The sequence below is a fragment of the Macrotis lagotis genome, chromosome 1 (genome assembly GCF_037893015.1).
Source record: "Macrotis lagotis isolate mMagLag1 chromosome 1, bilby.v1.9.chrom.fasta, whole genome shotgun sequence".
In the NCBI taxonomy this organism is placed as follows: Eukaryota; Metazoa; Chordata; class Mammalia; order Peramelemorphia; family Peramelidae; genus Macrotis; species Macrotis lagotis.
The window spans coordinates 221528724-221551094 of record NC_133658.1 but is presented as its reverse complement, the minus strand read 5'-3'; the positions used below and the strand labels follow the sequence as shown (position 1 = coordinate 221551094).

The following is a 22371-nucleotide window of genomic DNA, read 5'->3' as shown; positions in this document are numbered from 1 at the left end:
CATTTCTAAAATATACAGAGAACTGAGTCATATTTTTAAAACAAAAAGCCATTCCCCAATTGACAAATTGTCAAAGGATATGCAAAGGTAATAAATACAGATGAGATCAAATAATCCATAGCCATATGAAAAAATGCTCTAAATCATTAATTATTAGAGAAATGCAAATTAAAGTTTCTCTGAGGTACCACCTCACACCTCTCAGGTTGGCCAGTATGACCAGGAAGAATGATCATTGTTGGAAGGGATGTGGGAAATCTGGGACACTATTACACTGTTGGTGGAGCTGTGAACTCATCCAACCCTTCTGGAGAACTATTTGGAACTATGCCCAAAGGGCAACAAAAATGTACATACCCTTTGACCCAGAAATACCACTATTGGGTCTATACCCTGAAGAGATGAGGAAAAAGGGTAAAAACATTACCTGTACAAAAATATTTATAGCAGCCCTGTTTGTGGTGGCAAAGAATTGGAAATCCAGTAAATGTCCTTCAATTGGGTAATGGCTTAGCAAACTGTGGTATTTGTATGTCATGGAACACTATTGCTCTATTAGAAACCAGGAGGGATGGGATTTCAGGGAAACCTGGAGGGATTTGCACGAACTGATGCTGAGTGAGATGAGCAGAAGCAGAAAAACACTGTACACCCTAATAGCAACATGGGAGTGATGTTCAACTCTGAAGGACTTGCTCATTCTATCAGTGCAACAATTTTGAACAATTTTGGGCTGTCTGCAAAGGAGAGTGCCATCTGTATCCAGATAAGGAGCTGTGGAGTTTGAACAAAGTGCAAGGACTATTCCCTTTAATTTAGAAAAAAAAACAGATAGCTTATTGTCTGATCTTGTTACCTCTTAGACTTCTCTTCTCTTTAAGGATATGATTTCTCTCATCACACCCAATCTGGAACAAGGTACAACATGGAAACAAAGTAAAGACTGACAGAGTGCTTTCTGTGGGGGGGGGGGGGGGGGGGGGGATGGAGGAAGGAAGCAAGATTGGGGGAAAAATGTAAAACTCAAATAATATCTTTAATAAAAATAAATTAAAAAAAAAACAAAAAAAACCCCGCATCCTTCTGACTCCAAGGCCAGTGCTCTATCCACTGCACCACTTGTCCTTGTAACAATGAACATTTCTCAACAACTGGATGAAAAGAGAGGTGTTACTTGTCCTTTACTCCCAATTTCCAGTCAGTCATTACTGTTCCTCAAGTTAATAAGTTTACAAGGTTGTAACCATACTGCTTTCATCTATGATACTGCCTTCTATTTTGGAGGATACTCTCCTTTTCTCTGTAAAAAATGATCTCTGTCCTGATTTGGGATCTTTTGATTTGTGGGGGAGCTGAGAGACCCCATTTATTGGGAACTGCTAATCTTATCAATGAATTTAATGTGGTAAGAACTTTGTCATTATTCAAACTAATATAAACTTAAACGCAATCACCTTGTCATGCATGGATTTTTATCCATTTGTTCCGCAAATACTGTAAAGAGAATCTAACTGGGATGTTGGACGTTTTCCCTTGTTTCCAACATCATATAATTCATTGGTCATTGGATAAACACTATGCATTAAGAGAAGCTACACTTAAATTACTGATCCTAGACAGTTTAAGAACTTAGATTCTTTAGTCATTCTACCATTATGAAAAAAAAAAGAGAAAGGATCCAAACAAGGCTGAGGGCTATTTTTGAATCATACTGATTTCATGGATTATTAAGATAAAAAAATTAGATTGTCTAATCCTTTTGGTGAATCAGTTCCATATTTAGCTAGGTCACTCTAGACAGCAGTCTAAGGCTGTTTGGTAGGAATTGTCAAACCTTGGGCTAGATAGACAGTCTTTGAGGACCCAGAATTTCCTCTACATCACAATGATGATTTTTACAAAGAATAAATGACTTTTTATAAAGAATAAAAGAACTTAGATGGAGAAAATAAAGAACATATCAAGGGTTCTATGAATAAATTTGTGGGCAGTTAATTGTGGGTTAAATTTACCTCCTACACTTATTGCTATTCAATCATTTCAGTTTTGTCCAATTTTTTGTGACTCCATTATTAGGGTTTTCTTGGCAAGACATTAAAGTGGTTTGCATGGTTATTTTCTTCTCCTGATCGTTTTACAGATGAGGAAATGATGAAATAGGGTTAAATGACTTGCTCAGGACACACAGCAAGAAAGAATCTAAGGCCAGAGAATCTAAGACTCCTCAAGGAGTCTTTTTCAGTCCATATCTAGTACTCTTACCACCTGGCTGTCTATCTCCCTCACTATTTGTGGAAATTCACATGGTTAGCAAATTTGAATTTAGAAAAATTATTTAAAAATGAATCAGGCAATGAAATTATCTTAAGTTATAGTTGGTATTTTTCTTTCTTTAAATAAAAACAAACTTCTGAGGATATTAACTGTGGATTATGCACAAATGTTACATAAAATTCCAGTAGAGTATAAGTTATGTTATTTAAATATTCTCAGACATGAGGCCAAGCCTCAATGTAAAGATCTTAATATTCTGGAAGCATCCAACACTGATATTTTTTACCTGTAAGGCTAATTTTTCCTAGCTAAATTGTACTTTGTTATATAGCAGCATGTTTTACCAAATGTAAAACATTATATAGGAACAGTATTCCTTTCTAAGATGGTATTTCAGACCACACAGAAATCAATCCCACAAAATTAATGACAAGCCCATCACCTCTGCTATCTGAAGGGTAAGCCATGAACAGACTATATATTATACTGGAAGCAGCAAGATATTAAGACAATCAAAAAAGGGTCAGAAGCATATTGGGTGGATTAACTGTGGAAGATATATAGAAGGATATGGACAAAAACCATAGAGGATGCAAAGAAAAAGAGGAAGTTGTGATCAAACCTCATATGAATGAAATCTCAGAAAGATTAAAGGATTTGAATAAAATGACAAAAAAAAACCCTCAGTAATTTCAATTCTTTATTTTTTGCAAGGCAATGAGATTAAGTGACTTGCCCACAGTCACACAGCTAGGTAAGTAGTCTCAGGCTGAATTTAAATTTAGGTCTTCCTGACTTCAGGACCAGTGCTCTATCCACTGTGCCTCCTAACTGCATCTAAGGACTTTCATTTCTGACTGAAGTAGCATAAAAACAGAAAGTCCTTGGCATTTCCTAAAACTGTAGGAATAGGAAAATGCTCAATAAGTGAAAAAAATGTGCACATGCGTAGTGGAGGGGGAATATTTTTATAATTTATGCAGTCTAGTCATTTTCCCTTTTATTCTACAGAAGAAGCAAGGTACAGCACATAGAGAGCTGGCCTAAAAGTCAAAAAGACTTGGATTAAAACCCCACCTCTTACACATCCTGGCTGTGTGATTCTGGGCAAATCATTTATTTCCTAATTGTCCCAAAGTGGTTTCTCCTTAAGCTATAGACCATGTGCCAAACTAGTGTAGTAAAAGAATTTTTGTATATCGGGAATCCTCTATGCCAATAAAAAAAACTTTTTAAAAATTTTCCCAAATATAACCCAATATCCAGTCTTTATTTGAAGATCTCAATTCAGAGGAAATACAGGGATCTCTCTAAAAGCAGCACATTCTTTGGTTATTGGGAAGGTTTTCTTTACTCCAAATTGAAATCTACCTCTCATATCTTTCACCAACTAACAAGCACTTTTTAAATACCAAGTACAATACCTGGGGAATAGTAGGTACCTAATAAATGATAGTTGATTGATAGACAGGATGGGGCAAGACTGTGAAGGGCTTTACAAGAGAGATAATAAGGAGACAATGAGTAAGAGTAATAAGGTCATATCTGGGCTTAAAGAAAATCACTTTGGCAGCACACACACACACACACACACACACACACACAGAGTCTGTGTCTGTCTGTTTCTGTCTCTCTGTCTCTCTCTCAGAGATAATTAAAAGGAAAGATTCTTTTGGGCCTATATTGGTTGATTATTTAAAAAAACCAATGCATTCAGTAAAACAAAGCATAGCTTGATACTTCTCTTCAAAAATACTGCCCATGTATATAGTAAAACTATACATATTCAATGAATGCAACTACAGAAGCAACTGTAAAATGATGTTTGATCATCAACATCAAAGAAGGTATGAAATAGAGAGACCTAAAATAGCTTACAATGCTTATAATCTTTTAAGGTTCGTAAGGTTTTCATTACATTTCCTCCCTATGTTTTTGCAAGGCAAACAGGGTTAAGTGGCTTGCCCAAGGCAACACAGCTAGGTAATTATTTTAGTGTCTGAGACCGTATTTGAACCCAGGTACTACTGATTCCAGGACCGGTGTATTTCCTCCCTATGAGGGAAGCAGCATAAGCACTGTTATCCCACTTTTGTTGTTGGAGAAAATTCCAAAGATTTGTAAAAACTCCCAAGATTTAGTAATTTGACCAGAACAACCAGCACTTGAGTCAAATATTTCTAACTCAAAGAGTTAAACCTTTAAGGTTTAACATATGTAGCCTGCTTACTCTATTTCCCAAAAGCACCTAACCAATGTCATGTATAATATCCTGAACAATATCCTACACAACAAAGTGTTGAGAATGATCTTGTTTGCCTGCCACACTGTGTAGAATCTATTAAGCCCTGAAATATTTTTAGTCTTCCCTAATGAAATATGCAGTCAGATATGAAGCAACTTCCTAAGAAACTACAGAGGGGAAAAAAAATTTTTTTGTTGTTGGATAGCCAATACAAAGACCACACACGACACAGACTATAAAATGTACTTGGACATATGACCCATTGATCCATTTCATGAGTAGTAACAGACATGGAAATACAAAAGATAGAAAATAAGCAGGGTCTCAAAATAGAAAGAACTCCCACATTTCAGAAATAGCAGTGTTTTCCATAATCCTAAATGTCCTAATTGGTCTCCTTATCTCAAATCACTCCCCATTATAATCCATCCTCTTCATAACAGCTAAAGTGATTTTTCCTAAAGGGTATGTCTGAGTATGTCATTTATCTATTCAATTAATTCCATTGAGGGGATGTGGAGAAACTGGAACACTAATTCATTATTGGTGGAATTGCAAACTAATCTGTCCAAAGGATCATCTAAAACTCTGCATACTCTATGTAAGACACATACCACAAAGGTTTTTAAAAAGGTAAAAGGACCATTCATATAAAAATATAATTTATGGCAGTTTTTTGTTGGCAAAGAACTGGAAAATGAGGCAATGTCCATAAATTGAGGAATGGTTGAACATGTTATTGTATATGATTGTGAAGGAATGTACTATAAGAAATGACAAGCAGGATGTGCTCAGAAAAACCTGGAAAGACTTATACAAACTGATGCAAAGTGAAGTGAGCAGAACCAAGACACTACATATAGGAAAAAACAATACCAAACAATGATCATCTGTGAAGGACTTAGTTATTCTCATGAACAACATGCTCTAAGACTAAGGCAATTTTAAAGGACTCATAATTAAAAATGCTATCTACCTTCGTAGAAAAGAAGTGATGAAGTCTGAATGCAGATTGAAACATTTTTCACTTTATTTTTTCATGTTTTTATTGTTGGTCTCTTTTCTTTTACAACATGACTATATGGAAATATGTTTTGTATGACTGTACATGTATAACCTATATCAACTTGCTTATCATCTCAGGGACAGAGGAGGGGAGAGGATTTGAAACTCAAAATTTCAAAAAATGAATGCTAAAAATTGTTTTGATGTGCATTTGGGAAAAAATAAAAATATTTTAAATGATTTCTCATGACTCCTTACTCTATGAACAAAGAATAATTATTTTTATTTATTCCTTTTTTATTTATATTGCACAATTTTTTTCAGTGTAGTCAGTGTAGTAGGATATCTATAAATTATTAAGTTAACATACAAATATTAGAATCTGTCTAATTTTTTAAAGAAATTACTGACAGGAATGAGGGATCAAAAAAGTTTGGCAACTACTGAAAAAGAGGGCAGGTACTGATTGAGACAATCACATTTTACATAAGAAATGAAATGAATAGTATGCCTAAGTGCTTCCCTAGTACATATGTCTAGCAAAAGAATCTGAGAAAACTTACCTGAACATTTGGTAGGTTTTTGGTGGAGGACTGATGAAAGCTCCTAAGTGTTTGGGGCCTGACTTACCAATTTCAGAATCAGTGTTTTTTATACAGTTAACACTAGGTGTCTACTAGGCACTATACTAGGTGCTAGACAATAAAGTCTTGGGAAGACTAGCTAAGTGATTTCAGAGAAGTAAATGGTCACTATGGATAAGAGTGATGAGATGAGACAGTATTATTATTATTATTATTATTATTATTATTATTATTATTATTATTAATAATAATAATAATAATAACTAGATCTTTGAGATAGTAAGGAAAGAGAGACAGAAGATGTCCACATAAATCTAAAGGGCATGGAACAATGTGACATTAGGCAAGTAATGTAGCCTCTCTTCATCTAAGTTAAATTCTCTGGGATTTAATTGCTCACCTTAAAAGGAAATTACAGGGCGGGGCCAAGATGGTGACAGGAGAAAACCCTCTCTTAGGTGCTCTCTTTATAATATTTCAAAACTTATAAAATAAGGACTCTATCTAAATTTTTGAGAGGCAGGTCTCTAGCCCAAGGTAACCTGTAAGATAGTGGAAAAGCTACGCTCTACCAGGTTAGAAGAACAGCCCACCAGAGCAAAGGAACTGCAGCCTTGTGGAGCTGCAGCTCAAGGCAGCAGAGGCACTGTCCTGACCTAGACCCCGGGGAGCACCGGGGACAACTTGGAAGATCAGCGGGGGTGGCAGGCAGCCTCTGCCAGAGCAAGCACATGAAGCCCAGCCCTCAGGACACTCAGCAGCATGGTGCTGGCAGCCCAGATCCAGGAAAAGGAAGCAGACACAGCCAGCCCATAAGCAGGAGCCCCTAGGCGACTGAGCCTTCAGTGCTCAGCATACCTAAGTTAGGGGAGTGGAGAGAGACTGCAGAGGTCTGTCCTCTGTACCTGGAACAGGACTCTGGGGCTCTGACCACATTCAGATCCTGATCACAGTCTAGGACCCCCCCATGGAACAGCTGGGCCTCAGCTCCATGGCAGAGGACTGCATTTGTGGTCATTCACAGACCAGGAGGGAAGACAGAGCCTCACACACAGAGATCCTTGTGGGGGGCTCCCACTAATACTTAAAAGCTCAGGAAGCACCCAAAAACCAGGCACAGGCTGGAGAAATCAGTACACAGAGTAAAAAGAGGCATACCATTGAGAAATACTTTGCCTGTGATCCCAAGAAGGATCAAAACATTCAGTCTGAAGATGAGGATGTACAAGCTCCTGCATCTAAAGACTCCAAAAAAAAATGTATGTTGGATTCAGGTTATGACAGAGCTCAAAAAAGATTTTGAAAATCAAGTGAGGGAGACAGAAGAAAAATTAGAAAAAGAAATGAGACAGATGCTGGAAAAACATGAAAAAGAAGTCAGCAGCTTACTCAGGGAGATCCAAAAAATAAATGCTGAAGAAAATAACATGTTAAAAAGCAGCATAGGTCAAATGGATGAAATAGTTCAAAAAATTATTGAGGAGAAGAATGCTCTAAAAAGCAGAATTGGTAAGATGGAAGAAAGAGATAAGAAAGCTCTCTGAGGAAAACAAATCCTTCAGATGTAGAATGGAACTAAGGGAAGCTGCTGACTTTACAGGAAGTCAAGACTCAAAATTAGAAGAAAATGTGAAACATCTCATTGAAAAAACAACTGATCTGGAAAACAGATTCAGGGCAGATTATTTAAAAATTACTGGGATACCTGAAAATAATGATCAGGGGAAAAAGCCTTGACATCATTTTCAAAAAATTCCTACAGGAAAATTGCCCAGATATCCTAAAAGCAGAAGGCAAAATAGATATTGAGAGAATCCACCAATCTCCCCCAGAAAGATCCAAAAAAAAAAAACCCAACACCCAGGAATATTATAGTAGCTCCAGAATTCCCAAGACTAAGAGAAAATATTACAAGCAGTCAGAAGGATACAATTCAAATAACATGGAGCAGTAGTCAGGATCACACAGGACTTAGCAGCAACTACATTAAAGGATCATAGGGCTTGTAATATAATATTCAGGAAGACAAAAGACCTCAGAATACAACCAAGAATCAACTACAAAGCAAAACTGAACATCCTCTTCCAGGGAAAAAGATGGACTTTCAATGAACTAGGGGAATTTCAAATGTGCCTGTTAAAATGGCCAGAGCTGAACATAAAGTTTGATCTTCAAATACAGGACTCAGGTGAAGCAGAGAGAGTGGAGGAGAAGGGTAAAATATGAGGGACTTAATGATAATGAACTATATGTATTCCTGCATAGAAAAATGATACTGATAAAACTCATAAGAAACTTCTCATTTAATAGACCAGGTAGAATGAGTTTGTATAGATGAACCACAGGAGAACTGAATTTGAAGATATAATATGTTGTAAAAATGGAGTCAATGGCTAAAAGGGAAATGTAATGAGAGTAAGAGAAAGGAGAGGTGGAATAAGCTATTTCATATAAGATTTTTTTTTAATTACAATGAGCTATTGCAATGATATGGAAGGGAGGAAGGCAAAGGGGAATGAGGGAAACTTTGCTCTCATCAGAGGTGGCTAGGAGAGGAAACAGGATATATACTCAATGGGGTATAGACATCTGGAGTAAGAAGACAGAAGGGGGACACGGGCAAGGGGGGGGTGATGTGAGTGATGGAGGAGAGGATGGACCATGGGGGGAGAGTGGTCAGATATAACACATTTTATTTTTTGTTTCTTGCAAGGGTCTGGGATTAGATGGCCTGTCTGGGACCACAGGGTCAGGTGGTTGCTGGGCCTTAGGGGTGGTATGTGGGCTCAGGGCCTCTTGGAACCAGGGCCTGAGATTTTGTCTGCTGTGCCACTCAGCTACCCTACAGCACATTTAAGAAGGACAGAGTGAAAGGAGAGAAAAAATAAGGAAGGTGATCCACTGTCAACAGTGGTGCTGGAACACAGACTGAAGCACATTTATTATTATTATTATTATTATTATTATTATTATTATTATTATTATTATTATTATTGGGGTTTGAGGGGCAGATGGTGTTGGGTGGCTTGCCCAGGGTCGAGCAGCTGGGTGACTGTTGGGTATCTGAGGCCAGATTTGAACCGGGGTGCTCCTGACTCCAGGGCCAGTATTCTCTCTACAGTGCCACCTGGTCACCCCTGATCATCATCATCATCATCATCATCATCATCATGATTATATTTTATTTTACTTTTGTTTTTGGAGGACAATGGGGTTGGGGTGGCTTGTCCTGGGTCGCATAGCTGAGTGATTATGGGGTGTCTGTAGCCAGATTTGTACTCAGGTGCCCCTGACTCCAGGGCCAGTGTTCAATCCACTGTGACACCTAGCTGCCTTTACTAATTTTTTATTTTTATTTTTTCCTCTTTACTTTATTACTCATGAGGATATATATTTTTAGGGGGGTATTATGTTTACTTTTAAACAAGAATATTTTAGTAATGTATAAAAAAACATCATTTGTATAAAAATAATATATATATATATGAAATTATGTCACTTTGAACTATTCAACTTATTATCAACATCTGTTTTTTAAAAAAAGAGGATGTATAAAAGACTTCTAAGGTATTATTAATACATGCTCTATTTTTGGTCTCTAAATCATAAGAATGACTGATAGAAGGTCAAGAATCAAGGAAGAGGGCAGCTAGGTGGCACAGTGGATAGAGCAACAGCCCTGAAGTCAGCAGTACCTGAGTTCAAATTTGACCTCAGACACTTAATAATTACCTAGCTGTGTGGCCTTAGGCAAGCCATTTAACCCCATTTGTCTTAAAAAAAAAATAAAACCTATAAACAAACAAAAAAAAGAATCAGGGAAGAATGGAATGTGAAGAGTTGGCTGAGACCTCGTAGATCATCTAGGCTAGGGGTTCTTAACCTGGGGATCATAAATTTGTTTCTTTTATTGTTCCAATCACTCCACTTCAATAGAATTGGTTTCTTTCAAAAATCTATGGATTTTATTTGATGATTTAAAATTAGGGTCTGTTGGTTTCAGCAGGCTGACAAAAGCATTCATGAAGGGAAGGGAAATAGATATTTATATAATTTATGCCAGGCACTGTGAACAAATATCTCATTTGATCCCCCAACAATCCAGTGAAGCAGTTGCTATTATTATTCTTATTTTATAATTGAGGAAACTGAAGCAGAGGGGAAGCTTCTGAGGCTGAATTTGAATTCAGATTTTCTTCACTTGAGACCTTCAGCTCTATATACTGACTCTCTTTACTGGAGTAAGGAGTCCCTATTAAGGAAGTCCTTCCACCAATGGAGACTGGCATCTTTTTTGGGAACTTTGAGAATTGTCCAAAGCATTGAAAATTTAACTGATTCACCCAGTATCACAGAGACAGTAGGTAACTGAAAGAAGATGTAAAACGAAAGTCTACCTGATTCTTTGGCTAACTTTCTTTTTACTTAAAACATACTGCCCGCTATCTGAGAATAAGAACCATCTAAACATGAAATAGGTTGTCTATATGTGGTGGGTTCCTCATTACTGGAGATCCTTCAAGTAGAAATACAATGACCACTTGCCAAACTTAGCAAGTATACATTGAATTATGGGACCTCATAATTCTAAAAGTCCATGATTCTGAATCAAAAAATTAATAAACTTGCCACATTAATAATCATAGCTTCTATAAAAATGAATTAAGAAAATTTCTTTAAAAAAGTTTCAATACTTCTATTCTTTCTAAGGCCCTTACAAAAGCATACATCCACATTCTACAGTTCAGAATGGTGTTTTCATGATTAGTTTAAAATTAGAGCAGAACTATATTAATCTATAAATCAAACTTATGACTCATTCCAAATGGTCAACACACATATAAATGCCATAAATTTAATAACATCTGAATAAAAATACGTTGACATTTAGATGGTAGCTCAAGGTTTACATAAGAATGTAAACCTTGAGCTAAGTTATTCCCTTGAGAAAATTAGGCACATTTGGAAAATGAATTCAAGTCATTATAATACCAGATATGAAGAAGTACACCACCAATAAAAACTAAATAAAAGGACTTTAATTCTGCCCCCCCTCCCCCTCCCCCAGTCAAAATCAATTCTTTTAATTGCCATAAGGCTTATAATTTGTTTCACAGTTAATATCTGAAGCCATGGTGAGTCCCAGGGAGATTCTACCTCAAGTACAATACATATTAAAAATCACTAACAATAACTATATTTAAATATAATTTTACATATGTTACCTCATAAGAACTTTATAACAACTAGTGAGCCAAATATCATGGGTATCATTGATCCCTTAAAGATAAAGAAACTGACATTCAAAGATGTTGTATAAATTGTCCATGGTCACATAGTCTATTACTGTTGGGAGGTAAAATATGGAACTTGGATTTTTCTAACTCCAAATAAAAATAGCACATCATCCATTATGCCAAGCTGACTAGTTAAATATTTTGCAATTCAGTTCCAGATGGTACAGTTTACCTCAATCCCTATACTGAATTAAGGAGAACATGTAAAATTTTAATAGAAAAGGTTAAAAAAAAACCCTTGATATTTATGAATGATTCAAAGTCCGTGAAAAACATTTCAGCAAAAGACTCAATTCTTCACAAACAGATGCAGGAACACAACTAACACAATGACAACAGCAAGGCAAACCAAACACATATGTAATGATAAGGACTAGTTTGGAACACTGAGTATAATGTCAGATTAGTAGTTTTTTGAACCATTTTCTCTCTCACTACCATCTTTGCTTTTTCTTTATTAAAAAGGATAGTTCTGGGTGGCTAGGTGGCATAGTGGATAAAGCACCGGCTCTGGAGTCAGGAGTACCTGGGTTCAAATCCGTTCTCAGACACTTAATAATTACCTAGCTGTGTGGCTTTGGGCAAGCCACTTAACCCTGTTTGCCTTGCAAAAAACAAAAAACAAAAAACAAAAAAACAAACAAAAAAAAAAGATAGTTCCCCTTAAAAGTGAAAATGGATATATTTCATCATAAAAATCACCATAAAAGTAAAATATAAGATAAAATCTCCAAATTAAAAAAAAAACAAGTTGGAATAAATTTTTTAAAAAAATCTAAAAAAAATCTGCTTTAGTGAATAAAACTATTAGGATAACAGTGAAGAGGAATAAGTTTCTAAATGCTGTAAAAGTTACTATAAAGTACTAAAGTTATAGGGAATGACATAATATTTTTCTTTGTAATCAAACTAAACAAGAAATGAATATAAATTTAGTATCTAAAGAATAACTACAAAGGGGCGGCTAGGTGGTGCAGTGGATAGAGCACTGGCCCTGCAGTCAGGAGTACCTGAGTTCAAAATCTGGCCTCAATCACTTAATAATTACCTAACTGTGTGGCCTTGGGCAAGCCACTTAACCCCATTTGCCTAGCAAAAAAAAAAAAAAAAAAAAAAAAAAAAAAAAAAAAAAAAAAGACTACATGATTAATGTAAATGCTGAATAAAGGGATGAGGGTAAGGAAAGAAAAGAAGAGAAAATTAGAAATATACAAAGTCATAGCATTCTCACTTGTGTCTGCATCATTGCCCGTTCCACTCGACGAGTGCTCCCTTTCTCCAATTTTGTTCGGAGGATCAAAGCAGTTGTCTGAATGGCCCAGAACTTAGGTTGTGACAGTAAACACTAGAAAAACAAGGCATAAAAGAGACATAGCATAAGTTTTGTGATGAGATTTCCACATTGTACTTTGCATGGAACAAAATATCTTCCCTAATATTGCATTTTGCTTTAAATAATGCCCATATTAAAAGTTGAAGATTATGCATAAAACTGCAAAGAATTTGCCCTGAACAAAAGTGCTGCAACTGTGATTTAAAAAGGAGGGGAATAATTGAAAAAAAAATGTTTATAGCAAGTATCTCTTGTAAAGGCTGGTATCCAAAATATTTAAGCATCTAAAGAAAATATGTTAAGTCCAAAAGTCATTTCCCAGTGGTCAAGAAAGTCAAGTAAATAGTTGTCAATACCACTGTAAAGGTAGCAACCATGTAAAAGAATGATCCTAATAACAAATAAGAGAAATGGAAAATAAAACCACTCTGAGATTTCATTTCATGCTCAGTAAATTATAAAGATGACAAGAGATGAAAAAATACTGGAGGAATTAGAAAAAAAATGGACATACTAATATATTGTTGATAAAGCTGTGAATTGTTCCAAACATTATGTAAAGTAATACAGAATTAAGAAAAGAAACTGAATTGGCCTATCCATTCTCAAATTTAATTTGAAATAATACAAAATAGTTTATTAAAATGTCCTTACCCTTTGACGTAAAAATAAAAATATTTAGAGTGGTATTTTTTAGTAGTAGCTAACAAATGGAAGTAAAATAAATGCCCATCAACTAGGGCATGGTTAAATAAGCTGTGACGAATATAATATTACTTTCTATTAGAAATTTTGTATGCATCATGAATACTATTTTTAAGAAGAGAGAATGCAATATATATGGTAAATATCAATTAAGACAAATAAAAATGAACTAATTTTATTTTAATTACCAAGAAATAATTGGTTTTCAATACTGGAATAAAAAGAAATTGTGAATATGATGAATACAGAGAAACGTGGGAAGATATAAATGAATTATATAAACGGAAATAAGTAGAACCAAGAAAACATTAAAAAAAGAACAAAATTTTAAAAATGAAAACAGAAATGACCACAAACAAGCTACCCCCCCAAAATATGAAAGGGTACCTTTCCCCTCCATCTCCTACTTCTTTGTAGGGGGGGGGAGGGGAGAACAAGGACTGTGGAAACATAGGTTAGTCTTATGATATATAAGCTTTTCCCTTTTTGTTTATTCTTGTTAAAAAGGAATGGCTTTGGGGATGGGTGGAAAGAATAGGGTATGTTATGAAATGAAGGTGATGAAAAAACAAAATATAGCAATAAAATTATATTTTTAAAAGTTGATTACTTTGTTTTACAAAAAAAATTTCATTCCTTCCATATCTTTTAATTATCAAGAAATTATAAAACCCCTATAAAGGTTATTTTCTTTTTTATAGGTTTTTGCAAAGCAAACAGGGTTAAGTGGCTTGCCCAAAGGCCACACAGCTGAAAGCAGATTTGAACCCAGCTACTCCTAACTCCAGGGTTGGTGCTTTATCCACTACACCACCTAGCTGCCCCTCCTAAAAAGGTTCTTAACCTTTTTTTGTATCATGGACTCCTTTGGCCTATGGACTAAAATGGAAACTGAAGGTCCCATGAATATTTTCTCAAAAATTGTTTTCCTATGTATAAAACAAAATACATAGTATTAGAAAAGAAACATATTCTATTGAAATACAGTTTAAAAATACAATATATGCAAAAGAATACCAAAAAACTGTTTTTTAAGTACACAATCGCAGGTTAAGAAATCCTCCTATAAAGCCCTGTTTCTGGTGGCAAAGAATTGGAAATCAAGTAAATGTCCTTCAATTGGGGAATGGCTTAGCAAACTGTGGTATATGTATGTCATGGAACACTATTGTTCTATTAGAAACCAGGAGGGACGGGATTTGAAGGAAGCCTGGAGGGATTTCCATGAACTGATACTGAGTGAGATGAGCAGAAGCAGAAAAACACTGTACACCCTAACAGCAACATGGGAGTGATGATCAACCTTGAAGGACTCGTTCGTTCCATCAGGGCAACAATCAGGAACAATTTTGGGCTGTCTGCAAAGGAGAGTGCCATCTGTATACAGATAAGGAGCTGTGGAGTTTGAACAAAGTTCAAGGACTATTCCCTTTAATTTAGAAAAAAACAGCTATCTTATTGTCTGATCTTGTTACCTCTTAGACTTCTTATCTCCTCTCTAAGGATATGATTTCTCTCTCATCACACCCAATTTGGATCAAGGTACAACAAAGAAACAAAGAAAAGACTGACAGATTGCTTTCCATGGGGGGGGGGGGGGTAAGATTGGGGGGAAAATTGTAAAACTCAAATAATAATAATAAAAACCCTGCTATAAAGGGACATGATGAAAAGAACAATTATAGTTATACTGAAAAGTATAACTATATTTTCCAATTCTCAATGGAATCCTACTAAAAAATTATGGAAGAAAAATGAATAGAATTCTAAGCATTCAATGCAACCAATATTTCCACACCTCAAAAAAAAAAAAAGAAATTAACTATTTTCATTTCATCATATGTAAATTTAAGAAAATAAACAAAATAGTTTTTCCTTTTCAATCTTACCCTTAAACTCAATCAGAATATAAATTTCTTGAGGGTGAGTGATGTTTTTTACTTTGCATTTTTATTCCTAGGGCCTAACACAAGGGTACTCACATTAGGTGTTTTTGTAGGGAATAGTAGGTACTATTGCCATTTTATTAAAACATCCTATATTGAACCAATGGATAAAAATATTTAAGACTCTGACTTTTGCTTTTAAAAAGCCATCCTACATTCAAATTTTAGCCTATATGTTCAAGAAACATACAATTTCCCATTAACTAAAACTGTAAGTTCATTCAATCAATAAACAAGCATTAAGCACTTTATGTTGCCAGGCACTATACCAATTGATGAGGATACAAAGAAAAAGTGGTTTCTACCCTTAAGGATTTCATTAATGGGGAGGACAACATATACTCAAATATGTGTTAGCATGTATATAGACACACATACATATTCATTATACAAACAGCATATTATATAGTACATACACAAGTGCAATATACATAAGCATAGATAAAAGGTTACCTTTAAGGGGATAATACTAGCAGTTCAGAAGACTGTTAAAAAGTTTTCTATATGAAGTGGTATTTGAGCTGAGTCTTGAAAGAAGCAGGAAAATGTGAAGATAAAGGAAATATATTCCAGGTCCTAGAGATAAAGTCATGAAGACAAGAGATTGCACATTATGTTTGAAGACCAAAACACAGGGCAGCAGAACTATACCACAGAATGTTTGAAGGTCATAAAATATAAGAAAGACGGGAAGGGACCAAATAGGCAAGAGCCTTAAATGCCAAAGGAAGTTATATTTAATTCTAGAGATAAGGGGGGGCCTCTGAGGTTTACTGGGGGGGGTGGGGAGAAGAGGGATGATATAGTCAGACTTACACTTTAGGAAAATCATTCAGGCCACGAAAATGGAAGACTGATTAAAGTGAGGAGAAATTTAACCCAAGAAAATAAAAAATGAGACTATTTCAATACTCCAGGAAAGAGGCAATGAGAACATGAATTAAGTGGTGGTTGTATGAATGGAAAGAATGGGACATAGATGAACAATATTATGGAAAAAGAGATAATAACTTTGATCATTAACTGGAGTAAGAGCAATACGCATTCCTTTTCCACCTGTACAAGAGACTTGGTTGGACTATGTCTCAGAAAACTCTTCATCCTGGAAGCCCTGGAATTCAGACTGGAGGAATAATCTACCTCTGTGCTCCAATCAATCCCCCAGAACCCCCATTTGTGGAGGGAGCCCAGGTCACCCAGGGCTTATTTCTCTCCAGGATATATTCAGCACTTCACTGTCTCCCACTTAGACACATCAAAATCTCAACCCCTCTTCAGCAACCTTTCATATGGGATATTCCCGATTCGAGGGCAAACTCCTTAAATTCATATTCCTAGTACTCTAATTCATGACATTGAAATAGTGAGTGTTTAATAAATGCTTGTAGACTGACATACTGTTGAAATATAGTTTTCTACTTATTAGCATTATATAGTTCTCTATTTTTGTTTGACTAAAAATATCTTATGAACAGGTAGTTTTCAGATGAAGAAATTAAAAACTATTGATAATCACAAAAAAATACTCTAAATCATAACTGATTAGAGAAATGCAAATTAAAAGAATTCTGAGGTACCAACTAATACCTATTAGACTGGACAATAACAAAAAAGGAAAATGATAACTGCTAGAGGGGATGGGGTAAAACTGGGACACTTAATGAACTGCTGGTAGGGTTCTGAACTAATCCAACTATTCTGGAGAGCAATTTGGAACTATGCCCAAAGGGTACTAAAACTGTGCATACTCTTTCAACCAGCAATGTCACTATTAAGTCTGTATCCCAAAGAGATCATAAAAAAAGGGAAAAAGATCCACATGGACAAAAATATTTATATCAGCTCTTTTTGTCATGTGAAAGAATTCGAAATTGAGGGGATGCCCATCAACTAAGGAATGGCTAAACAAATTGTGGTATACAAATGTGATGGAGTACTATTGTTCTGTAAGAAATCATGAGCCATTGGACTTCACAAAAGCCTGAAAAGACTTGGATGAACTGATACTGGATATAAAGTGGGCTGAGTTAGAGAACATTGTACATATTAACAGCAACACTGTGTGATGATCCTCTATGATAGACTAAGCTCTTCTCAGCAGTACAGAGATCAAAGTCAATTCTAAAGGAATGCCATCCATACCGAGAGAAAGAACTATTTGAATGTAGCATCCTATTTTCAATTTCTGAAATTTGTTTTATGCTTTATGTTTTTCCCCATCAATTTTTCTCTGTTCTGATTCTCCGTTTAATATAATTGTAACATGTATAACCTATATCAAGTTGCTTGCCTCAAGGGTAGTGGGGAGAGAAGGGGTAGAGAGAGAAAAATGTGAAAATCAAAACCTTGTGGAGGGGCAGCTAGCTGGTGCAGTGGATAGAGCACCAACCCTGGAGTCACGAGGACCTGAGTTCAAATCCAGCCTGAAGACACTAAATACTGACCTAGTTGCATGACCTTGGGCAAGTCACTTGACCCTATTACTTTGCCAAAAAAAATTAAAAAAACAACCTTATGGAAGAATTAATGTTGAAAAGTTTCTTTGCATGAAGCTAGAAAAATAAATAAATGCTAAATAGTGCAATAAATTTCAAAAAATTATCTTACTTTCTCCATATCATCAAAGCAAATCAAAATTCCTTGAATTTGAGGACCACAATCATCTATTACCTAGAGGACAGCCATCTAAAAGTGAACAGTCTTCTGCATTTATCTAAAAGCCAGTATAGTCAACAGTCATATGGTTCATCAAGAATATATCCAATACTATGAAACTAAAAACTTATAAAACCACATTTATCCTTTGGCTAGGCCACTGCTAGATCTTTATTCCAGAAGAGAGGAAATACAGGGGGAAAAAAAAGAATCTATATGTATAGGAATATTTATAGCAGCTCTCTTCTAGTGGTAGGGAGCCAAAGATTGAGGGGATGCTCAGCAGTTGGAGAATGGATGAACAAATTGAGGTAAGTGATTGACATGCAATGCTGCCATATTATGGGAAATGCTGAACCAAATGCTCTCTGTAAAAGATTTACACAAGTGGATGCAGTGGGAGGTGTGCCTTATACAAAATAGCAGCAATGCTGCAGGGTGATCAGCTGTGAAGGATCTTCCTTGGCTCAACAAGACTGTGACCCAGGAGAACTCTGAAGAACTTATGATGGAGAATGTTATCCATCCCAGGGACAGAGCTGATGTGCAGACTTTTTTTTTTTGGAGTTCGGAATGGGACTCAAAAAAGGCACACTTTTTTTTGCTTTGTTTTTCTTAAAGTTTTTTCTTTTTGGATGAGGGGGTTTATATGTTTGCTTTTACAGCATGGTTTTGTAGTAATGTTTTTCATGGTTACTCATATTTAGCCTTCAGCAGGTAACTTGCTTTCTCAGTAGGGGGTGGGAGGATAGGGGGAGGGAGAGAGAAATTTTGAAGTGAAAGCTTAAACTTGTTTTAGCATGTAGTTAGGGGAAAAATTTTAAATGAATAATCATTTTTAAAAAATCTTCTAAGTCTTCTAAGATACTGATCAGAGTTTGTAACATGAACATGGACTTCAAGAACCCAGGCCATCTCCATGCTAAGATAACACAGAGTGGAACTTTAGTAGTTGAAAGAGGATTAAGCACCTCCTGCTATCTTTTAAAAATATAAATATGTTTGTTTTTGCACCTGCTTTTTATTCATAAAGCATTCATGGTTAAGGAACTTTGAAGCTGATTACTTTGCTCTGTGCAAATTTCCCAGCCCATTTGTGCTATATCCTAATTACACTATCAACAATGAATACTTATTGAGCTCCTGGGCCAAGCATAGCAATAAAGGTAGGGAAAGGAGGGTGAACACGCATTTATTAAGAGCTACTATGTGTCTTACACTGTTAAGTACTTCACAAACATTATAAAGGATACAATTTTAAATAAGGAGTCTGCCTAGAGGTTTTTGCAATCCTCTTGTAGAGGTGAGACAAATATGGAAACAACTAAAATACAGGGCAAAATCTGATAACTTTCAAAAAGGAGTACATCTGAACTGGGTTTTAAAGAATGTGTATTATTTCCAAAGCTTGATGCTGGGGTAAGAGGACAATCCTGGGTGGGGAGAGGGAGAGAGGAGTGGGGAAGAATAAGGATAATAAAACACTAACAGGACTTCAGGGGTGGAGGCAAGATGATGGCACAAAACTAGGAGGCTCCAGGAGCTTTGAACAAAACCTCTAAACTGACCCCAAAGAGACAGAACTCACCAAAAATAATGAAATAGTTTTTCAATAAGATGTCTTGGAGAAACTTCAAGAAAGGGTTTGCCACAAGGCTGGGAAGTCATTAAGAGGCGTTTAACCACAGCATAGCTAAGGTCCAGCACCAGCAGTGAGGGTACCAACCCCACCTCCAAGAACAAGATTTAGAGTTTGGGGAAGCATTTCTAATACGATATTGAATAGTGGTGATAATGGGCATCCTTGTTTCACTCCTGATTTTACTGGGAATGCCTCTAGCCTCTCCCGATTGAATATAATGTTTGTTAATGGTTTCAGATAGATACTGCTTATTATTCTAAGGAACAAACCATTTATTCCTACACTCTCCAGTGTTTTTAGTAGGAATGGGTGCTGTATTTTGTCAAAAAGCTTTTTCAGCATCTATTGATATAATCATATAATTTCTGATAGTATAAATAATAACAACAACATATCTAACAGTTTTCCTAATATTGAAAAAACCCTGCATTCCTAGGATAAATCCTACTTGATCAAAATGTATATTATCCTAGTGATAACTTAATACAATCATTTTGCTAAGATTTTATAAATTCTCAACTTTTCTATATATGACTAGCAAGATACAGCAGGAAGAGCTATAAAGAGAAATCCCATTCAAAGTAACCTCAGACAATATAAAATACCAGGTAATCTATTTGCCAAGGCAGACTCAGAAACTTTTTGAAAACAATTACAAAATACTTCTCACACAAATTAAATCAGATTTAAATAACTGGGAAAACATCAACTGCTCATATGATATGATTTCTCTCTCATCACATTCAATTTGGATCAATGTATACCATGGAAACAATGTAAAGACTGGCAAATTGCCTTCTGTGGGGGGGGGGGGGTGGCAGGAGGGAAGTAAGATTAGGGGGAAAATTGTAAAACTCAAAAATAAAATCTTTTAAAGAAAAAGACAAATAACTGCTGATGTTTGGCCCTATGCTAATAATGTAAAATGACAATATTATCTAAATTAAGCTAATCCATTTAAAGTGCCAAAGATTATTTTAAGAGTTTCAAAAAAAAAAGAAAATTTACCTAGAAGAAAAAAAATTGAGAATTTCAAGGAAAGGCATGAAGAAAAAAAGTGGGAAGGAAGGAGACCTAGCTTTACCGGACTTCAAATTATATCACAAAGCAGAAATCATCAAAACTACTTTCTGGCTGATTAAAAAAAGATCTGAACAAATCAGGAACAAAATATATACAGAAACAAATACAGTTGCATAGCATTTTATAACCTGAAAGATCAGCCCTGGAAAACCATAGCCCAACAATCAAATCTGGCCAGCTTATAACAGGATTTGATATGTAGACAATAGTTTACCAAGTTCTACAAAAGACTCCCAGTAATGGAGAAAGGACAGAAGCTGGCAAAAAAATTAACCTCAGACCTACATTTCTACAATACACCAAGATGAGCTCCAAATGAATCTCACATAAATATAAAGTTACGGTCATTATTTTTCTGATTCTTAAATTGAGTCATTTTGTGTAAAAGGATATTTAGTAACAACTAACCACTAAAAAATGCACATCTTTTCCTTCAACTTGTTGTTTCCTTATGTCATTTACAATGCTATGTCTTAGACAGCATAAAAACATCAGGATTAATTTCTCAATCTAATTTACTTACTAATGAAAATAGGCATAGTGGGCCAAATCTTCCAAATCTACCATTTCTTTTTTTACTAACATCAGAATCATAGGGTGGCATCTAAGGCTTTCCATGATAGGCCAAAATCAAACATAGTTATCCCAAAGGAACACATATAAAGCCAAACATTTTGAGCCGAAAATTGCAAAAGCAGCCTCTTTCTACTGTGGCAAGACCTCAACAGTGCTATGTACATGGTAAGCAAAACAATCTCACTGAAAGTTAAAAGTAAAATGCACTCTGACAAAAAGAGACACTTGAAAAGTTCCAAAGAAAGAAAAGTCTAGGAAATGATATCACTAAAGAATGTGCTGCTCTTTGATGAATCTGGCTAGGGAAAACATTTAAAAAGGCTTTTTTTTGGAAAGGGTCAACTTTAGATAGGGCATGTTTAAAATAAAAGCTTTCTAAGGACCTCCATCAGTGATAATGTTGATGAGACACTGACAGAGGAAAAATAAAAACATCCCAGAGTCACAATATTATGCTGCCCTTGAGGTTCATGCTGTGTAACAGCACTGTGAACAAGACTGTATTTTAAAAAGACATTTTAATACTTTGGAAACAGAATCCACTGGACAGTGTCCAAGACAGACTGTCACATTCAAATTGTCTTCAACATACATGCCCTTCATCTATCTGAAGATGCAGAGGAGAAAACTAAGGTCAGCTTACCCATTCTCTGCCCTCTAATTCAGAAGTGGAGTCTTTAACAGATGCAATCAGTTAGCAAAAATATGTCTTCTTCTATGTAGATGCAGAAATTTGGAAGAACCCCTCTACTGTGATGTGGATAGAAGCAGGAAAAAATCTGACCACTATTTCTTCTCCCAAAAGAAAAGCATCCTTGTACTAAGTGCTAGGAATGAAAGAAAATATTGCCTATTGGAATCAGGAATTCACTTTCCAAGAAAAACAATGCTATAAAATAGTGGCTGAAGAGAGCAGTACTACATTTGAGATACATGAAGAAGGATAACAGGCTATTGTAAGCAGTCCCAAAGATCCTTAGTCCCCTTTTATAAGATTGTTTCAATGGGAAAATACATTCAAATTCT

The 22371-nt window shown here is 35.6% G+C and overlaps 1 protein-coding gene across 1 annotated transcript in view; it reads right to left on the bottom strand.

Annotated features, from left to right (window-relative positions):
• Positions 1-22371, bottom strand: part of TTC27 (tetratricopeptide repeat domain 27) — a 236747-nt gene that overhangs the window by 125366 nt on the left and 89010 nt on the right. The window contains exon 10 of the mRNA XM_074209683.1: positions 12637-12750. Within this exon, the coding sequence (XP_074065784.1) occupies positions 12637-12750 (114 nt within the window). The remainder of the gene's footprint in view (positions 1-12636; positions 12751-22371) is intronic.